Source organism: Crinia signifera, chromosome 7 (assembly GCF_055691185.1).
Source record: "Crinia signifera chromosome 7, ASM5569118v1, whole genome shotgun sequence".
NCBI classification, from domain to species: Eukaryota; Metazoa; Chordata; class Amphibia; order Anura; family Myobatrachidae; genus Crinia; species Crinia signifera.
Window position 1 is genome coordinate 18,013,071 of NC_139223.1, and position 22,213 is coordinate 18,035,283.

General features: G+C 46.6%; 1 protein-coding gene and 1 long non-coding RNA gene across 2 annotated transcripts in view; one reads left to right on the plus strand and one right to left on the minus strand.

Annotated features, from left to right (window-relative positions):
• Positions 1 to 22,213, minus strand: part of LOC146019885 (uncharacterized) — a 134,486-nt gene that overhangs the window by 9,007 nt on the left and 103,266 nt on the right. The window lies entirely within an intron of this gene.
• LOC146020404 (uncharacterized) overlaps positions 413 to 22,213 on the plus strand; it is a 54,780-nt gene continuing 32,979 nt past the window's right edge. The window contains exons 1-2 of the mRNA XM_083153505.1: positions 413 to 578; positions 1,350 to 1,718. Of these exons, the coding sequence (XP_083009631.1) occupies positions 413 to 578; positions 1,350 to 1,718 (535 nt within the window). The remainder of the gene's footprint in view (positions 579 to 1,349; positions 1,719 to 22,213) is intronic.

Below are 22,213 nucleotides of genomic sequence, written 5' to 3' on the forward strand. Positions count from 1 at the left end.
CCTAAACAACACGCGCACACACACACACACAAATGTCACTGTACCATCCACACTATCAATGTACATCTTACTCTGTAACCGCTTTTTAATTAAACAAAACAATACACACCCCCTTCCACATCATATGCTCTCTATTTAACACATTTCACCTATAACTAAAGTTGCAATACAGGCATCTTACATACAATTCTAACCATATTTCTCACAATACAAAAGTTCACAAATTAAGGGGGCGCAGCCCCTTACGACGGTGTGAAGAGCGCCCGTAGGTGCGATGAATTACCTTGTATATATATACTTGGTGATTCATCACGCCCTACGGGCGCTCTTCGCACCGTCACACCGTCACGTCATAATGTCGACCTATTGACTCAACATAGACACTGTCCACCTACCATCCGGATACCGTAAGATGAGCCCATGCAGTGATCTATTACAGCCATTAATAAAGGGGAGTCGCACCATTGGCAAAACACTATTAACCCCTTCAGTGGTATACCTGAGTATTTCCGGCCTGAGCTGCGCTGCTGGCGCTGGCAAACCCGAAAAATATCTGTGCGTGCCACTGATTCCTAATGGTGCGTACACACGGGGGAGATATATTGCTCAGTTTCTCCTTTTCATCAGCAACCAGAGATGGTCGCTGATGAAAGGGAACCTCTGCCGGGCGGTGCCACAGGTGTAATCAGCTGGTCGCAGGAGCAAGCTCCTGCGACCAGCGATTAGAACGGGGCTGAAAACGGGAGCACACTCCTATCACTGGCAATGTGGTCGCCAGCGACCATATTCCCAGCGATTTCAGCCCCTATCGCCCCCATGTGTACACGGCTTAAGTGTGCGCTAGTGGTGCCTCCAGTGGTGCACAGTTCGGCACCACCACCCACACAGCCCCCCCTCTGATGTTTCCCCCCTGTTGCCACTCCCATCCCCATCGTGGCATTCGGTCGGCAGGGTAACACTAATTAGGTCGACAGTCAATTGGTCGACATGCCAAAGGTCAACGCCGAAAAAGATTGACATGGCTTAGGTCGATAGGGAATAGGTCAACATGCGTTTTTCACGGGTTTTTTTCCAGAACAGGTTTTTTTTTTATATACTTAACTATCCAGACGGACATAGAGGGAGAATATAATAGTGCGCTGAACGTGGCGAGGACCGTGCCCGAAGCGTGCCATGTGAGGGGACATGGCACACATATATGGTGTATGCCATGCCCCAGAAAAATCCACCACTGAAGGGGTTAAACCAATATTACAGAAGACCAATGTGCGACAGTCTCTGATTTATGCATGTAGGATTTGTGGTTATACCGTATGCTTACCAGTAATCACATCGCCTTATTCCCACAGATCTCCAGGAGTTCCAGGTGAGTCCCATCCACAAGACACAGAGGTGGACGGATGATGACAAGGAGACGATGTGTTGTATGGCCACCAACTGCAGGAAGGACATTGAGGTGACGTGGTTTGTGACGGAGGATGGTGGAGAGAAAGTCACAGTCCGGGACAGTCAGATACGGAGTGATGGAGAAAGTGGGAAGTTACTCAGCACTTACACTGTGATAACCGACCAATCACTGGGGGACGGGTTACACAGCGCTATCAGCAGGCTGAGCTTCATACCGACCCCATCCAAGCACAAGAGGATGGAGATCGCCTGCAGGTTCCTCTGCGATGGGAGGTCCAAGGAGAGTCGTATGAAATGGGGATTTATTATATGTAAGTGTACATATAGGTATACATTAGGGCGGAGTGAAAAAACTGAAATTGCGAAATTTAAAATCGGCTAGTGTGGAAAAGTTGTGACTTGACTTGAATAAGAAACGTGCAAAAGCATTTTGATCTGAGTCAACATCTTCTGTTCTGGCAAGAGGCCTGAAGTTTCACTTTTTTGGTGAAAATGACGAAAACTATGAAGATGCTCCGATCTAGGTAAAATTATGTCAGGATGTCTTAGAGTGGTTCATTAATATACTTTAGCATAGTAAAAGAGAGTACGAGATTGTCCTAGTGCAAAGTTAATGACTTTGGTGCGAGAAAAAATCCCTAATAATTGACCCATTTTCATGGTCACAATTGTGAATATTGTGTGTTTTCTCCTGAACGTGTTTATAATAGAAGAAGCACAAATACTCTAAATGGAATTTCGGTGACACTGTGTGAAATATAACACTGCATAATAGCCCTTAATCAGAGTTGATCCCAGTACAAATTTGTTCTCAAAATGGGCAAAACAAATGCTGCATTGCAGGTGGGGCAGATGTAACGTGCTGAGAGAGTTAAATTTGGATGGGATGTGTTGAAACTGAAATCTAAATTACAGTGTAAAAATAATGCAGCCGGTATTTACCTTGCACAGAAACAAAATAACTCACACAAAACTAAAGGTGGCCATACATCTACAGATCGATTGTCAGATTGGGCCGGTTGGAACAAACAGCTGGTAATATCTGAATGACAGTTTTTCAGCATTTCAAAGCAAATTTTCAACTGTCATTTGCTCTCATCTTTTACCAGGATTTTGTTCCAACCAGACAGATCGGACAATAAATCTGTAGATGTATGGCCACCTTAAATCTCTCTGCACATGTTACATCTGCCCCACCTGCAGTCCAGCATTTTTTTTGCCCATTTTGAGAACAAATTTGTACTGCGATCAGGTCTGATTAAGGGCCATTATGCAGTGTTATATTTCACACAGTGTCACTAAAATACATGAAATTGGATTTATGCTGCTCTCTTTGCAGTGCATATACAAATATAGACAATCCTGTGTATATAAATAAGAAATAACTGTTGCAGTCTGTTATTGAAAAACAGTAACTGTTACAATAAGTATTACAAGTAACAGTGTGAACTGTCTAATGTATCATTTTACATATCACTTCTGTTTATTGACAGAAAAACAGTGTTGCATCCCCTATACTGGGAACATGATTGGGCTGCATTACAGCATATAATTATGCCAAAAATAAGCCAATATATTAACCGTTAAATACGTTGAAGTGTATTATGATGTAATAAATTGTAAGCTTGCAGCAGGGCCCTCTAACCCCCAAGTCTGTCTGTCATTACCCAGTTTGTTTTATCACTGTCTACTATTGTAAAGCGCAACGTAATCTGCTAAGCTATATAAGAAACTGTAAATAAATAAATAAACAAATACATTGATTCAAAAAATAACAGGTTAATCATTCTATAAATGGTGTCCAGCAGTACATATATGCCAATCACTGTGTTCATTTCTAGGCAGCAGGGCCGTCTTAACAGCAGTGTGGGCACCTGGGCAAAGCAATGCACTGGGGCCCTTACTCTTTCTCCCCTCCTAGGGGTGGGGGGTGCTATCATCAGCAGCAGCTTTGATGTCCCACGGGTGGCAGGGGGTGCTCTATCTTCCATTCAACATGTAGGACCTGGAGCACTAACTTCTGCTAATTACTCCTTTACTGCACAGGTGGTGGGAGGGTGAACACTAACGTGTGGAAGGGGGCACTGAGCTGTATGAAGGGTCCCTTGTAAATGACTTCCAGGGAGGTAGGGGGTGTTTTATACAAAGGGGACGGTTGGATAATGGAGTGGGCTTAATATTCGTCATTTTCCGGTGGAAGGGCATCTTGTTTGACTGCAGATATCGCCATTATCTGGAAATAGATTTCTTAGCCTAGTATAAAAACCTAGAGTCCCAACTTTCAGGAGGTGCTGGGAACTTGGGTATCAGAGATCAGGAGCCAGAGCAATCCATTGACAAAAATATAAAACTACACCAGACGTTTGGAGCTGTAGCAGGGACCGGCTGCTGGAAGGCTGATATCTCTGGTTCTGGGCATGATAGAGACAAGCCGCTAGTGTCAGAGAGAACCTGAGAAATATGACTGGAAATTGTAATTAACAGGTCGGATGTGGACTGCTGCTTTGAAGTTGGATATCTGCAGTTCCCCAGGGCCGATTTTCAAAATTCTGGTATCCCTGGAAAAAGGGGATCCTCAGCTATCAACATAGAGCCCTTATACGCATGGGGCCCCTGGGCAAGTGCCCATTAAGCCCATACAAAAAGATGGCCCTGCTAGGCAGGATTGATCAGCAATACTTATTACAGCATAATGCACTTTAATGTATTTAACTGTTAATATATTGGCTTATCTTTGGCATAATTATATGCTGTAATGCAGCTGCAGGTGGGGCAGATGTAACATGTGCAGAGGGAATTAATGTGGCCATACATCTACAGATTTATTGTCCGATCTGTCTGTTTGGAACAAAATACTGGTAATGGATGAGAGCACTTTGCTTTGAAATGCTGGAAAACTGCCAAAAACTGTCATTCAGATATTACCAGGTATTTGTTCCAACCAGCCAGATCTGGCAATCGATCTGTAGATGTATGGCCACCTTTAGATTTGTGTTGAGTTATTTTGTTTCTGTGCAGGGTAAATACCTGCTGCATTATTTTTACGCTGCAATTTAGATTTCAGTTTCAACACACCCCACCCAAATTTAACTCTCTCAGCACGTTACATCTGCCCCACCTGCAATGCAGCATTTGTTTTGCCCATTTTGAGAACAAATTTGTACTGCGATCAGGTCTGATTAAGGGCTATTATGCAGTGTTATATTTCACACAGTGTCACTGAAATTCCATTTAGAGTATTTGTGCTTCTTCTATTATAAACACGTTCAGGAGAAAACACACAATATTCACAATTGTGACCATGAAAATGGGTCAATTATCAGGGATTTTTTCTCCCGCCAGTCAGTCACTTTGCACTAGGACAAGCTCGTACTGTTTTTTTTTACTATGCTAAAGTATATTAATGAACCACTCTAAGACATCCAGACATAATTATAACTAGATCGGAGCATCTTCATAGGTTTCGTTATTTTCACCTAAAAAGTGAAACTTTAGGCCTCTTGCCAGAACAGAAGATGTTAACTCAGATCAAAATGCATTTGCACGTTTCTTATTCAGGTCAAGTCACAACTTTCCCACACTAGCCGATTTTGAATTTCTCAATTTCAGTTTTTTCACTCCGCCCTAGTATACATGCTCTTATCTGGGAATCAATTATCCCAAAACGTATGAAAATAAGAGAGGGAAAAAAGAGATAGAGGGGTGGTGCGAGAGAGACCTAGGGGTCTATCCTATTAACCCCGAAGGGTGCAAGTTGCCGTTCGGATGCTGTTTTCACGTTGAAAACAGCACCCAAATTAACCCTAATTCGCACCCTTCGTGGTTAATAGGATCGACCCCTAGGTCTCTCTTGCACCACCCTTCTATCTCTTTTTTCCCTCCCTCTCACAAGGCCAGATTCTCTAAGCTTCAAAAGTGATGAGTGATAAACAGCCAGCCAATCAGCTCCTGTCTGACATGTCACAGACTGGGGGGTATTCAAATGTTTACTTTTGGGCGTCATATTTATCACACCTTTCAAATTCACGCATCTGACGTCTTTTGAAGTGATGGTCGGTTTGCTATTCAAATGTTTTTTCTTTAGACATCTAATCTGTTGTTGTCTTATTTATCATGCCCATTTATTCCCCTCTTTTAATCTCACGCCCATTTATTCCCCTCTTTTAATCTCACGCCCATTTTATCCCTTTTATTTTATATCACGGATTGCATATATTTTATTTGCGTGCCATTTTATTCTTTTTTTATTCCCTATTTTGTTCCACCTGTTTTTACCCCGCCCTCTGCCCAGTCATACAAGTTTGTCTCCATTATAAGAGCGCCCCTCACCCCGTTAAGCAGACGCCATTTAATTCGCACTGCCCTCACCCAACTACACCCTGATGTGTCCTGTACTGTGATTCTGAAGGGTGCCAGGCGGGATCCCGACAGTCATTTACCCGATGTCGGGATCCCGACTGTTAAAACACTGACAGACTGGTTTCCACGGCCATGGCTATTCTCCCTCATGGGGGTCCATGACCACCATAGAGGGAGAATAGAATAGGTGGCGAGCACAGCGAGTCTGCAAGGGACTTAGTTGTGCTCACCATGCTGTCTGGGTCTGGCCAGTCGGGCTAATGACTGTCGGAACCCTATACCACACCCGATTCTGAAAAGCAGATGTGCGATCAGGCGGATGCCACATTCAGGGAGCTGCTGGGGAAGACGAAGAGCAGAGGATGTGTGCTGCAGCCTGCCGCCCACTCGAGAGAAGACGAGCCGCTGCGCTGTGCATGTGTAATACCCCAGAAACTGGGTGCTGCGCAAGCACCCTCAGCAGGGGGAAAGTTAAAACAGGAGAGGGGCGAGGACAGGCCGGACCCTGATTGGCCAGGACAAGCTGGAGTACGGGAGGAAGAGGAGAAGTGAGGCAGGCGGAAGAGACTAAGGAGGCAGCGTGCGCAGGGACGGAGAGAAGCGGCGTGTCCAGGAGAGTGAGCGAGGCGCTGCCGGAGATAGCAGATCGGCTGGGGAAGACGGAGCCAACTGCCGGAGGGAGGAGACGTCAGAGGCGCGACGCCTGCAGAGCCGCACGGTGACCCCCGCCTGACCCGAGCAGACGACGCGGAGAGGAGAGACGCTGCCGGAGAGACGCGCTGTGACCCCCGCCTAACCCCAGCAAACGGCGCGGCTGGAGAGAGCCAGCACAGGGAGCATTATCCCCCTTCAGCTGCTGTCACCCCCACTGCGGACGCACCCAGACCCCGCTGCTGGAACTGACACTCTCCCAGCAGCCAGAGGAGTCGCACCCTGCAAGGCCCCCATTGAAGCCACAGAGAGCCCAGGGGAGACGACCGCCATCTTGCAGGCCCAGGAGGGAGAAGGAGAGGCTGGTATCTCGCAACCCCCAGGAGGGAGAAGGCATCAAACCGTGAGTAGGCCTTGAGGCCTGGAAGGGCTGCACCCACACCAGTCTAGCCGCACTAGCGCAGTGCCCTGCTACAAGATACAGCACTGTCGCCCACGGTCTGGATACCTCACAGCTAACCTCCCACTCACACCCTACAGACCAAGGCCCTCACCTCATCCAGTTGGCCTTAACCCCCCTCTCTAACCCCACTCTCCCAGTAAGGAAACTCGTTCACTATAAGGGCCTAAGGGCCTCCTTACTGTATTGGAGACTGAACATTTCCTCATCCCCCTTTGGAACCCCCGAGAGACCTTTCCCCTTTGGCCCAGGATGGTTACAAGGACACCACACCCACCATTGGTCCCTTGTTACTTCACCATTCAGATAAGTGCACCACCACGGGCCCCATCGCAAACCCCTATGCATAGGTCAGGTCACTCGGATCTGTCAGTCAGGACATTACCAAGTTATAGGGAAAAGGTGTCAGGGATAGTTTAACCAGGTTACCGGTAACCCTAGTGCAGCTCAGGTAACGTGTGATAATCTGTATAGTACCTGGAAGGATTTAGGCTACCTATTGGTTCAAGTACGTGTAGAGGAGTGTAGTATTGTGTAAAGTGATATTTGTGAGGATTCGAGAACGTGTTCTGAAGTTATAACCTGATATAGTGTTTGTTAACATTTCTTCCGGAAAACATTTCCTATGTTAAGGAAAACATTTCCTCCGTGTTCTGACGGGGTGTGCTAACACCTTCTCTTCCTGCAAAGTCTATTGTATTGAAATTTATTCGTTCTGACTCAACTCTATGGTACCGTAAAGTGTTTCCCTGTTGATTGAATTCTATTGTGTGGTAAAACATTTCTTAGTACTTATATGCCTACAGCATTGTAAAACGTTTCCAGTGTTTGCAATTCTTGCTCCCTGAAGGAGAAAATAACTAGAGTGTTGTATCACGACTTGTTGCCTGCCTTCTTCCAAGGTCCTCCCTCTCCCGGAATCCAAGAACCTCCCTTGACCACTCAACACTCGTTACACATGGAGCTGGAGCCTGACACACACAGGAGAGATAACGAACTGCTGTGCTGTGCATGGGGCCTGCTGCCCACAGTAGAGAAGACGAGCTGCTGCACTGTGCATGGAGCAGGAGCCTACCGCCCACAGGAGAGACAACGAGCTGCTGCGCTGTGCATGGAGCCTGCTGCCCACAGGAGAGAAGACGAGCTGATGTGCTGAGCAGGAAGCCAGAGCCTGCCGCCCACAGGAGAGACGACGAGCCGCTGCACTGTGCATGGAGCCGGTGCCTACCGCCCACAGGAGAGAAGAGGAGCCGCTGCACTGTGCATGGAGCCAGAGCCTGACCCCCACAGGAGAGAAGAGGAGCCGCTGTACTGTGCATGGAGCCAGAGCCTGACCCCCACAGGAGAGAAGAGGAGCCGCTGCGCTGTGCATGGAGCCGGAGCCTACCGCCCACAGGAAAGAAGAGGAGCCGCTGCACTGTGCATGGAGCCAGAGCCTACCGCCCACAGGAGAGAAGAGGAGCCGCTGCACTGTGCAGGGAACCGGAGCCTACCGCCCACAGGAGAGAAGAGGAGCCGCTGCACTGTGCATGGAGCCAGAGCCTACCGCCCACAGGAGAGAAGAGGAGCCACTGCACTGTGCAGGGAACCGGAGCCTACCGCCCACAGGAGAGAAGAGGAGCCGCTGCGCTGTACATGGAGCCGGAGCCTACCGCCCACAGGAAAGAAGAGGAGCCGCTGCACTGTGCATGGAGCCGGAGCCTACCGCCCACAGGAGCGAAGAGGAGCCGCTGCGCTGTGCATGGAGCCGGAGCCTACCGCCCACAGGAGAGAAGAGGAGCCGCTGCGGTGTGCATGGAGCCGGAGCCTACCGCCCACAGGAGAGAAGAGGAGCCGCTGCACTGTGCAGGGAACCGGAGCCTACCGCCCACAGGAGAGAAGAGGAGCCGCTGCACTGTGCATGGAGCCAGAGCCTACCGCCCACAGGAGAGAAGAGGAGCCGCTGCGCTGTGCATGGAGCCGGTGCCTACCGCCCACAGGAGAGAGGAGGAGCCGCTGCACTGTGCAGGGAACCGGAGCCTACCGCCCACAGGAGAGAAGAGGAGCCGCTGCACTGTGCAGGGAACCGGAGCCTACCGCCCACAGGAGAGAGGAGGAGCCGCTGCACTGTGCAGGGAACCGGAGCCTACCACCCACAGGAGAGAAGAGGAGCCACTGCACTGTGCATGGAGCCAGAGCCTACCGCCCACAGGAGAGAAGAGGAGCCGCTGCGCTGTGCATGGAACCGGAGCCTACCGCCCACAGGATAAAAGAGGAGCCGCTGCGCTGTGCATGGAGCCGGAGCCTACCGCCCACAAGAGCGAAGAGGAGCCGCTGCACTGTGCAGGGAACCGGAGCCTACCGCCCACAGGAGAGAAGAGGAGCCGCTGCGCTGTACATGGAGCCGGAGCCTACCGCCCACAGGAAAGAAGAGGAGCCGCTGCACTGTGCATGGAGCCAGAGCCTACCGCCTACAGGAGCGAAGAGGAGCCGCTGCGCTGTGCATGGAGCCGGAGCCTACCGCCCACAGGAGAGAAGAGGAGCCGCTGCACTGTGCAGGGAACCGGAGCCTACCGCCCACAGGAGAGAAGAGGAGCCGCTGCGCTGTGCATGGAGCCGGAGCCTACCGCCCACAGGAGAGAAGAGGAGCCGCTGCGCTGTGCATGGAGCCGGAGCCTGACCCCCACAGGAGAGAAGAGGAGCCGCTGCACTGTGCATGGAGCCAGAGCCTGACCCCCACAGGAGAGAAGAGGAGCCGCTGCACTGTGCATGGAGCCGGCAGCCGCTGACCCACCAGGGTGATCCGTCTGTCTCACACACACTGTGTGAAGGAGTTGGGGGGGGGGGTTTGCCTGTATACAGTCATTAGGTCGACACTATTAAGTTTGACATGCATTGGGTCAACCACTGAAGGTCAACAGGGCTTATGTCAACATGGAAAAGGTCGACACAAGCATTAGGTCGACATTGGGAAGGTCGACATGGGTTTTTCACGGTTTTTCTGAGCTGACAGACGGTATTTCATGCCCTACCATCCACTAGGGCGTGGAGGGAGAATATATTAGTGTGCTAAGTGCAGCGAGGCGCCGAGCCCGAAGCATGGCGGGCACACGCAGGGCACTTTTTCAGTGTCCATGTCGACTAGTGTAAGTCAACATTAGGGACAAAAAAGTCAGAAGGTCAACCTTCCCATTGTTGACCTAATGCATGTGTCAACCTTTTGACAACCTTACCCATGTTGACCTTTTCCAAGTGTCGACCTAAGCCCTGTTGAACTTCAGTGGTCGACCCAATGACCCATACGCGTTTTGCCGGTGTGCTTACACTCTATGTGGGAGGTGTGCCTATACTCTATGGGGGGGATGTGTGTCTATACTCTATTACACAGGTTCTCAAACTCGGTCCTCAGGACCCCACACGGAGCATGTTCTCCAGGTCTCCTCACAGAATCACAAGTAAGATAATTAGCTGCACCTGTGGATCTTTTACAATGTGTCAGTGTGTCAATGAGTGCACCTGTGCACCTGCCAGGTGACCTGGAAAATGGGAGCTGTGTGGGGTCCTGGGGACCGAGTTTGAGAACCCCTGCTCTATTGCATTTTATTATTTTTTAAAGTTTATCCTTAACCCCTTAATTTAATAAGCCATCCATTTAAAAAAAAAAAAAAAAAATAACAACACTTTTATCACCACCCGACACCCAGGTGAATAAAATGACGAGAAATTGACCTATTAAAAGGCGTAAAACTTATCACTAAACATTTGAAAACAAAGACAATTGAAAATGACTGTGAAGTAAAAGACAGGGAAGAATTGAATAGCAAACTAATATCACAACCCATAAATGTTGTGAAAAAAAGGGAGAATAGGTGTGAAAAAAAGAACAGACCAACATTTGAATACCCCCCACTGTGTTTGAAATGTCATCCAGGAGCTGATTGGCTGGCTGTTTATCACTCTGCATTTTATCACTTTTGAAGCTTAGAGAATCTGGCCCTTAGGCCCTTATTCTAGTTGACTCTTTCGGATGTGCATTAGTTTGGAAATGACCGAACGCAACGCATGTCGGACCTTCAAAGAACACACGCCTACATTTCGTCCTTATCCGTTCGGACGGACTTTCAAAGAAGAGGGAGTATCTTCAGACTGCATCCACAAGTCTGTGTGTGGTCGGAACTCAAAGATTGTGCACATAGCGTTGCACATGCGCATTGCGTTGCAGTTAGCTAAAAGTCGCCGTCCGAAAGAATGCGGAACAGACCGACTCAACCAGAATAAGGCCCTTAGTGAGGTGTGCTTTAATGTCCAGGGCAGTGGAGGAGAGGGAACTACCTACCATTGCGGTGAGGGAATTCAGTTACACCTCATTCCACCCCCTACTCTGAGGAGAACAGTGAGCTGACTCAGGGGGTGATCCATTTATTCAATTTTTGAAGGAAATAAGAATAAGCTAACACCAAAAATATCTCCTGTTTACCAGTAGTTCCGCATTGGCCCAATATGGTATACCCCCATACACTAGTGTGCGGACATAAAATCATGAGGCTCCGAAAATACAACATTGTCAAGGAATGGCAGCGGGAACCTGTGTCACCTTCAGATAGCATTGGTTCCCAAAGATTGGTTCCTTCTTATCTGAAGAAGGTCCAGGTTGTGAAAACTGATTTTGTGAAACCCTGTTTGTCTCCACCCACCAGACACCGTGATGCGTGTGAGAGAACCCTATATATCAATAATACTGTAGATATCACAGCTTGGTGTAGATGTCAATAGTGCAGCCCACACAGAAACCAGGGATAACTTTATATTCCTACCCCCCCCCCCCGCCCACCCCACCCCTCAAATACAGTTACTAAATAATACTATCTACTAAGGCAATGGCTCTTAAACTCGGTCCTAAGGACTACACACAGTTCACACTTTCCAGGTCACCCGGCATATGATATATAAGATCTGTAACACAAATCAGTGGCACTCAGAGTGAGGTCTTCTAATAGGTATATACAGTATTTCAAAGCATCAAACAGACGTACCAGCATTTCGAGGCCTATCGACCCTGTTAATGGTGATTAAATATGACCAAAGAAACAATAAGTGAAAAGCGCAGTTTACGTAATATGTCCGTTACCTGCGTACCCTTTATACCTAGCTACGTGTGAACAAAACGTAGTGCAGCGTAGCGTACCTTTATTGAGTGTTTTACACCAGTGAACTAATACCTTAATAAGAGATCCTTTCGCAGTAATCTGACTCTAATCTGCGAATATACCTTTAAGGACTGTGTCCGTAATATACCTTATCGCTATGTGCGAATAAACAGACACAACCACAGTATTAAAGTAAGGAGATAAGAACTCCGCAAAAAGATGTATTTAAGTCCCTAACGGACAAAAGGGGGTTACAGGAATAGAAAATACAGGTATAACAAGTGATACAATAGTCTAACAATGAGTACAATAAACAGGCTCTACTAGGGGAAGAAAAACAGATACAGGATACAATCAGCCAACAATACAATAAGAATAAATACCGTGAATGCAACCGTTACCGTCTCATCAAATATGCGCAGCGCAGTCCGGTCAGAGCTCGCTATCGTTCAGGGTTGAACTATAGCCCGGTCGAAGGTCAGGGAAAGGAAGATGTGCCGAAGTGACCAAGGCCGCCCTGGGTCACCTATCTTATAGGGTCAGAAGGGGGAGGTCAAAGGCCATTCCTATTGGTCAGAGATCGTATGTCAGGTCCACTGTGATTGGGGGGTAAGATGATACACCTGGTTTGAATAGGTGCAGGGGAGTGAACTTTAGGAGTCCTTTGTTTGTCGGTATCGTCGTCAGGAGTTGTAAATAGCAGTCAAAACCGGTTTTAGTAGATTCCTTTGTTATATACTTTTCAACAGAAACTGTCTTGGGAATATGGATTATGTCCATAACTATCGGGCCGTGTGTATTGCGAAATATTCGCAATGACCGGAATTCTGCGCATAAGAAACGGAACGGAACGGTACTAAACACTATACAGACAGATGTATGCAAATGCTAACTAAGCGATGTGTGGTGTTCTAAACCTTTAACTATATTTTATTTAGTGTCAGTATGTTCTTATGAATTTATGTGTAATAGTATGGCTACGCTTCTGGTCCACTTTGTCACACAGACTCGGGTATGGAAACTTTATTTGCGCAACTCTACGAACCAAAATGGCGGCCATACTATCCTAAAATGGCGTGTGTGCAACTCGACTTTAACAGTCCACCCTTTAACAGTAAATATAAAACTGTTACAATACAAACATTTTACATTACAATACAGAAATTCATAATCCTAACAGAAAAATTGGGATCCATGAATTGAACATATAAGGGGAGTAAACCATCTGCTCTTTGGCCGATCCAGGATCATGGATAAACGATGTGCCGCATTTATCGAACAATCTACTCAGGGTGACGAAGGATAATGTACAATTTTGGGATAAAAATAAAAACAAGGGAGGTTACAACATATACACGTTCACAAATATGGTTTCTTTAAAGGGAGGTGGTTTCGATTCTAGGGTCATATACCAAACCCTGGTCTTCCTCTGCATCTCTCGTTCTTACACTCATGATTTCAGTCCGTTTTGTCTTTCCCCGGGTTACCACCTTTAAACATTTGAACAATAGCACAAAGACTATGATGGCATCACCGATACAGAGAAGGAGTTTTCCTATGCTAGCTATGATCCCTTGCGCCCATTCTCCTAAACCAGAGAACCAGTGCATTGGATTCAACCAGGAGGTCTTTGTTACCTATTTCTGCCAGGCTGATATTGTGTTCCCTTCTAAATTCCCATTTAAGCTGAAGAATCTCATCCATCCGATGATCGATGATTTCTTCTGGGTCTTCAGTATTGTTGGTGATATACTGTATGTACAACATTTCACCCTAAACTGTGTAGAGAGGGTGACACAATATCCTCCTGTCATAGCTGTCAGATAGTTCAACACCATCCGATGTTGGACTAGCTCTCTTTTATACGCTTGCAACTCCTTCCCAGTGTATCTAAAAGTGTCATCATAAATCTCAGTGATGTTATCTACCAAGCTGGCTAATGCTTGTGTATACTTAAAATTTATGACTCCTCTGGCGGTATGGGTGATATCTAATGCAATGAGGAGTTGGATACCGAATGACTCGTGTATCATTTCAGAAGCTAGGGGTTCTTTCTTAATTGTTAAATCTCTTTTGTGGATTTGATCATAATGGGTATGAGTGTAAGGAGGAGGTATACCTCTGTGTATGCTCACCATCTCATCATGTGTGAGGGTCATCACTTCAGGTAACACTCTACCTAGGTAACAAATTCCAACGTAGTTCATGGAGAGCCATTTGTACGCCCTTCTACCACAAATATAATAAACATCGTCAGGGAGAAAATAAGGGACAGAGTATTTCATGATTTTGTCACACATTATCCATAAGAACATTCCTGTCCCCTGCTCCCTGACTCGTTCCTCACATGTTTCTGGCTGTAGGGTCATATTACAGTAGCCGGCTGATACTCTGCCGGCCATCATTTTACTTTTCTTCACCATGTAGACATATTTATAGTGTCTCCCACTGGTTCGGATTTTTAACAATAATTCCTTATCAATAGGCTCTCCATCTGGACGTTGGGAGTAAGTTATTGTCTGGTTGTGCCATGTCACTTCCCAAGTACCAATCGTTCTGGAACTCGAGAAGTTCATACATACCAGGGATTTATCCACTTGGTATGGGTGTAGTCTAAGACTAGGGGACCTGGTATACAGGTATCTCTTATCCAATGGCCTCCCCTTATTTAATACACTTATCTCAGAAATATTAAGCGGGTATGGGACTAGGCCTACACTACTCCTTTTATGCAGCACTTGTGAACACACCCAGCATTCTGTTTGGTTTAAGACCTTACCCACTAGTGAGTGGTAATCACTCAAAGGATGTCGGCCTGTAGTTGCCTTACTTGTCGACTGACATAGCTGGATGCATTCTTCTTCCATTTTCGGTTGACAATATCTACAGACACAGTACTCACCAGACAATAACCCATCACATAGCCCTTGAACTACGTTTTCCTCATACCTTTTACCTTCTCCTGTTATGGGCAAAGTATCAAGCTGGTTTAGGGATTCTACCTCACCCATATCTGGGTCCATTATTACACTGTCAGAACTCCGCTCCGATCGCTCTAGAATGTGGCAGCCACCGAGTATCCTTGGATGAAGAAAAGGAAACAGAAAGAAAACAAAGAAATAGATGCATAACTGTGAACCTGTTGCTTGGAGTCCTTCCATCATCTCTACCAGGGGACTTTTATTTGCTCTGCTCTTGGACCTTTGCTCGCTCAGGTTGCTCGACCTTGGCTGCCTTTCAGTCTTCCCGGAACAATGGAAGACACTTCTTCTCTTTCGCTCTCTGCACTCGGGAACTCTGGGTTACTGGCTTTCTTGCAGTGGGACGAATGTATCCAAGTCTCTCTCTCTGCGACTTTAATTGATGTAGTGCTGGTCAACAAAACTTAGTACGGTCCTTCCCATCGGTCTATCAAACAACCTGAGCGTAAAAAATTTCGGATCATAACAAAGTCTCCTGGTTTAAGATTATGACAATTCTCGGTAGGCATATCAGGGTTCAGTACATTCAGCTCCTTTTGTTGTTTCCTTAGCTGTTTGTTTAGCTTTAGGATATACTGTACAGTTAGCTCATTGTTACATTTGAGATCATCCTGTGGGTCTATCATGACGTGTGGCTGCCGACCAAACAATATCTCGAAGGGGGACAAGTTGAGCGGAGCCCTGGGAGTGGTCCTAATGCTATACAGCACAATAGGCAATGCCTCTGGCCATAACAACCCTGTTTCAGCCATAACTTTACCCAATTTGTTCTTAATAGTACCATTCATTCTCTCAACTGGAGTATGAAGTTTACTATTAATCCCCAGGAGTTTACACATGATTTGGAAGACCTCTCCTGTGAAATGAGTGCCTCTGTCACTCTCAATGACCTTTGGGATACCATATCTACAGACAAACTCCTGACATATTTTCTTTGCTGTAAAGGTAGCAGTGTTGGAGGCAGCGGGGAAAGCCTCCACCCAGCTGGAAAACATGTCAACACACACTAATACATATTTCAAATTTCTGCAGGGTGGTAACTGTATGAAGTCGATTTGTATTACCTGGAAAGGGCCTTCTGTAGGAGGGATGTGGGATGGCTCTGTTGGGATGGCTTTTCCAACGTTCTTCCTCAAACAGGTGAGGCATGACATTGCCACTCTACCTGCTTGAGAAGCGAACCCTGGTGCACACCAGTAGGCCTTTACCAGCTTGCACATACCTTCCTTCCCAAGATGCGTCAGCCCATGGGCCGCCTCGGCTAGACTAGGGAGGTATGCCCTGGGGGCCACTGGCTTCCCGTGTCCATCTCTCCAAAGTCCGGTGGACTCTTGGCCACATCCCTTCGACTTCCATACTGCTCTTTCCTGTGAGGAACACAAATTCTGCATGTCTATCAGTTTGGATGTGGATACCATGTTCAGTGTACAAAGGTTTGTAGGATGGGTGAAAATATTTACAGGGCATGCGGCCCTTTTCGCTGCCTCATCAGCGCGGCTGTTACCAAGTGACACCGGGTCCTTCTCTGATGTATGAGCTCTGCACTTGATAACAGCCACTCTGTCTGGAAGCTGGATAGCTCCCAGAAGTCTCCTAATGTATGTCGCATGCGCCACTGGTGTGCCAGCCGCCGTCATGAAATTTCGGAGGCGCCATAGGGCTCCAAAATCATGCACTACTCCGAAAGCATATCTGGAGTCGGTATATATGTTAACTGATTTTCCTTTGGCCAGTTCACATGCTCTGGTCAGTGCCACCAGTTCCGCTACTTGTGCTGAGTGAGGTGGTCCCAAGGGTTCAGCTTCCACAATACCTTCTCCATCTACTACCGCGTAGTCTGTGCACAGCTCTCCCATCTCCGTCTGTCTATGACAGCTACCATCAGTGAATAAGGTTATGTCTACCTCACTTAATGGGCTGTCGCTTATGTCAGGACGTGCTGTAAAGGTCTGATTCAGGTAGGTCATGCAATCATGCTTGTCCTCACCCTCACTAAACTCTGCTTTACCATATTCAGCAACATTCCCATCACCCTCCACCCTTTGTGCCTTGGAGGGCACATGAGGAAGGAATGTGGCTGGGTTTAGTGTGTTGCATCTTTTGATGGTAATATTTACTGGGGCCATCAGCGCCAGTTCCCACTTGGTGAACCGTGCTGAGGACACATGACGTGTTTGGGCAGAATTTAGGAGGGCAGAGACAGCATGGGGAGCATGAACAGTTAAATCGTGTCCCAACACCACGTCCTCACTCTTGCTTACTAGTTGTGCTATTGCGGCCACACTTCGTAAGCAAGTTGGGAGTGAGCGTGCTACTGTGTCCAGCTGGCCACTGTAGTACGCTACTGGTCGGTTGGCATCACCATGTTTTTGTACAAGTACTCCTGCCGCACACCCAGCTGATTCCGTTCCGTACAGTTCAAAGGGTTTCCTATAATCTGGCATTCCCAGTGCTGGGGCCTTTGTTAGGCTCACCTTTAGTTCCTCAAAAGCCAGCTCAGATTCCTCAGTATGAGAGACCCGGTCTGGCCTAGTTGAGGAAACCATCTCTTGTAGTGGTAATGCCAGAATAGAGAATCCTGGGATCCAATTGCGACAGTATCCACACATGCCTAGGAACGTACGGATCTGGTGCTGGGTCTGTGGCAGTACCATGTTCTGAATCGCTTGGATTCGGTCGTCGGTGAGGTGTCTCAGCCCTTGGGTAAGGCAGTGGCCCAGATACTTAACCCTGGTCTGGCATAATTGCAGCTTATCCTTTGATACTTTATGTCCTGTCTCTGATAGATGCATCAGCAGCTGTGTAGTGTCATCTACTGATGACTCCAGTGACTCAGAACACAACAATAAGTCATCGACATATTGTATTAGTATCGAACCACTCATGGGTTGAAAGGATTGTAAACAATCATGCAAGGCCTGGGAAAAGATGCTGGGGCTGTCTATGAATCCCTGGGGGAGTCGTGTCCAGGTATACTGTACTCCTCTGTATGTAAAGGCGAACAGATACTGGCTGTCAGGGTGTAAAGGGACAGAGAAGAACGCAGAACACAAATCAATGACTGTGAAATGAGTACAGTGAGGTGGGATTTGCATTAGGATGACAGCTGGGTTTGGCACTACGGGGAATTGGCTCTCAACTACTTTGTTTACCCCTCTTAAATCCTGCACTAGTCTGTAGCCCCTCCCCCCACTCTTTTTCACAGGGAAGATGGGACTATTGGCCGTGCTGGAAGTTCTAACTAGGATTTCCTGTTGGAGCAATCGCTGGATCACAGGGTATACTCCTAGCTCAACTTCAGGTTTTAAAGGGTATTGCGGTATTTTTGGGGCTATCCTGCCTTCTTTTAAGCGGATCTCTACTGGAGCTACATTTGCCATCAGCCCAGCATCCTGTCCATCTTTAGTCCAAAGGGAACTCGGTATTTGTGCTGTAATTTCAGCTACCCTAGATGGATTTGATTCTACAACAGTGGAATACAACATTAGCCTCTGAGGACTGTCCAGCATATCTTGCACTTCTTGTGTAAGATTTCTAGGAGTGTCCAGAAATACCCCATCGGGGGTGCAATAGATGACACATCCCATTTTACATAGTAAATCTCTGCCCAGGAGGTTAGTCGGGGCCGATGCAGCCAACAGGAAAGAATGTTTGGTATGCAGAGGCCCGATTGTAACCTCCGCTGGTTTCGTCAGTGGGTAATGTTGTATTTTTCCTGTTACCCCAATTGCTGCTACTGATTGGTCAGTGAAACCCAAGTGAAGAGGAGTGTTGAGAACAGATCTGGCCGCCCCTGTATCAACCAAAAAGGTTTGCCTTACTCCAGCTATATCAACCTTCACCTGAGGTTCCTCTCTAAGGTGTTGTGTCAATCTAACTGGCTGTAGGATACAGGTATGACCTGTTTCCTATTGTCTTACCTGGGTTGCCCTTAGCACAGTGTCAGCCATCAGATGGGGAGGAGGCATGTTGCGTGACCTGTCTGTCTCCTCCCATTGTCTAGGTGCTGGGTATCTCCGTGTCTCACCCTGGTGAGATTCCCATTCTCGCCTATGTGTTTTGTAACTTCTGGGGTTTCCTGACTTACATTGTGCTGCAATGTGTCCTTCCTTATTGCAGTTGTAACAGATAATTTGCTTTCTACCTGTGTCCCTGGTGTTTCGTTGGTATGCAGCTTTATTTGGGGCATTTGTAAAAGCTTGGATGCTAACCATCATCAGTTTATCAGTTTGCAGTTCTCTGTGCTTCTTGATGTTACGGTCGTGGTCTACAGCAGATTCCCGTAGGGCATCTACTGTCATTCCACGCCAATTTGGAAAAGAAGTTTGGACTCTGGCTCTCAGGTTTTCTCTAAGCCCTTCCACCAGCACAGAGACAATCATCTCCCTCAGGTGGGTGTCGTCCTTAGGCTCAGAGACACCAGTGTATCTTGATACCGCCAGCAAACCCCGGTTGAAATATTCGCTAGCTAATTCACCATCTTTTTGTTTGATAGTGAATATCTTGCTATATTCCACTGCTGCAGGAAAATACACTCCCAACTGCAAGTTGATTAGGCGTATATTTTCCTGGTTGATCTCATCTTTTATCTCCTTGTCCACTTTCAATCCACTATCCTGAATGAATTTCGGGATGTCTATGTGAGTGGGGAGACAGGCCCTCAACATGATTCTCCAATCCTTGTTGGTGGGCTCATCAGAGTTTCCCAGATCCCTTACAAATTTCCGGCTCGGAGCCAGATCTTTCCTAGGATCAGGGAAATCTGTAATGATGGACCGCAGCTCTAACCGTGTCCATGGGTTTAGCATGGTCATCTTCCTGGTAGGTATCACACCCTCTCTGTCTGCCTTACCATAGGGAACCTCCAGAGTGCGTACAGGGTATGTTTGTACCACATCCGCATTACTGGGACCTGCTTGGGAGTCATCTGTGTCTGTGCTGTGTAGTGCCTTCTTACCTGAGTCCATGACTATGCTGTTGGCATCAGCCGTCTCCTCTCCCTGTGCAGGGGCCCCAGCAGCAGGTTTAGCCGGTTCAGCTTTTCCCTCAAGCATATTAATTGCATGGGAGACGGCCAGTGCCAACAGCTGCTCGTTTTCCTCTCGGGTTTCCTTATAAGGGGATAAGACAGGGTACAAGTTAGCAACGGTTACATTATTACTCAGGTCTTCCTTATTAGTCATTAACCCCTTTGGCACATATGGGGGTGGGGGAGCTGTTGCGGCTACGGTTGCATTTTTATTGTGGCTGATTGTATCTGGCACTGCCAGACATCTGATTCCCCATTGTTCCTGTCCTTCCTTCTGCCACAATTTAAGAATTTTTATGTGCTTCACTCTCTTCTTACAACTGGAGAGTAGACAAATTTTTATCTTTTACTGCCGATAAGATTTCTGGATCGAAGCTACCAACACTGGGAAATTCTAACTTGCTGCCTTGTGTCATTTTTTTCCATTTCTTTTGGTAAACAACTGCTTGTTCACCGTGCTTACAGCACATAATGAAAGCCGCCGATCCTTTTGGTCGACTTGCTTCCTCCCTAACTGGCACGTTATCACTGTGTGACCCGTTATTACCCATAATTACAGGAATAAACGTTCACAGCTAGTAGATACCGGTGGGTTATTACTTGTCTGAGAGCTCCCCAACCACTCACTTCTCCACAAAATGGCACTATTCCGCAATCAAGCGTGAAGCCCACTATGCGAGGTAATGTACTCAATCACCAAGTCTTTCAACTAGCAGCGAACTTCTAGTCAACTTGCAAGGTGCGGCCTAATTTTTCCAGGGTACAACAAACTTGTTTTCCTGTACCCCAAAAAACTGGTTTTTCTAAAGTAGCTAATCGGATCACTGGGTTCCGATTTAGCTTCTTGTACCCTCCTAGTGGATCAACATAGGTAGTTCCACGGAAGGGTACAAAGAGGAGAGATTGCTACTCGCACAGGACCCTCATTAAATATCGAGGATAATAGGTGGACCCCTATGTGAGTGTATTCTTAAGATATTTCAAGTGGCACTCATTATGGGTGTGCTACCACTGGACATAGAAGATATACATGAATGGAAAGGAAGAAAAAGTATGTCTCTATGTGGTGCACCTGTGTAAATTTTCTCACGAATAGAAATTAACTTTTATTGATAATCTAAAAAGGCGAAATATAAAAACACACAGACACAACATATATACAAATGTGTTTAAAAAACGATGACTCTCTGACTCCACACACTTGTTGACCGTAGGTCAAAATGGGTGATACAGGTATTTTGTTGGCCGACACTCTATATCGTATAATTTGTATAATTCAAAATTATGGGTGTCTTAATGGCTGATTGCCTATGGGCATAGGTGCAGATATCTGACACAAAAGTGGTGAAATAGCGTTATTATAGATTGATAGTTGACTAACTTCTTTGGAGTCCCCAGATACAATATCACAATAAATTGTCTGGGTGTCTTCTCTAAGAATCCCTGAATTTCGACACGTAAGAGGCACTCTGTGTATAGGGTTGACGCCGGTGTCGACGAGTATACCCGGTTTATCACTGAGGGGGTCTATCATTGGCTGTCTATATTATCAGAGCCAGATATCACTGTCAGTTAGTGACACTCCACCGTGTTATATTGATCTGTGAGGGCGGATCAAAAACAAATGTCCACTATATGTGTCAACCTTTAATAGTAAGGTTATTGGAAAAGTTGCACAAGTAGTTTCTTGATATCTACTGAGTCTTTTAAGATATTTTTTAAAAAGATCTCAGGACTCTTGTGAATATCTTTGTTCCAATGGTTCTTACTATATGTAGACCCGTGTTAAGTCCAGTAATATCAGATGTGGGTGTAGTTTAATTGCTTTTATTTTTGACTGGAGTTGCACTTTAAATACAAATGTGTTCGTGCAATCAGTCAAATATAAGTGCTTTGCTACGTTTTTACTGGATATGTTCACAGAGCCGCCTCTATTGTGTCGACTAATGTATCCGTCGTCCTTTTAGGCTTATACTGTGAATTAGCAGTTGACTGACTGCAATAGTATAGTCAGGGTGTTTATAATGTAATCCCCATTTTGATTGTGTTATTTAAACATTCAGGTTACTGAAAAGACATATATTTTCCTTCAAGAGGAATAAATCCGTTACTGAGTGGACTTGCAACAGAATAGGAACAAAGTATCCCCTCTAAAGGGGTTGGCAATTGTCCACTAATTAGTGCAGCATTTAATGTGCAC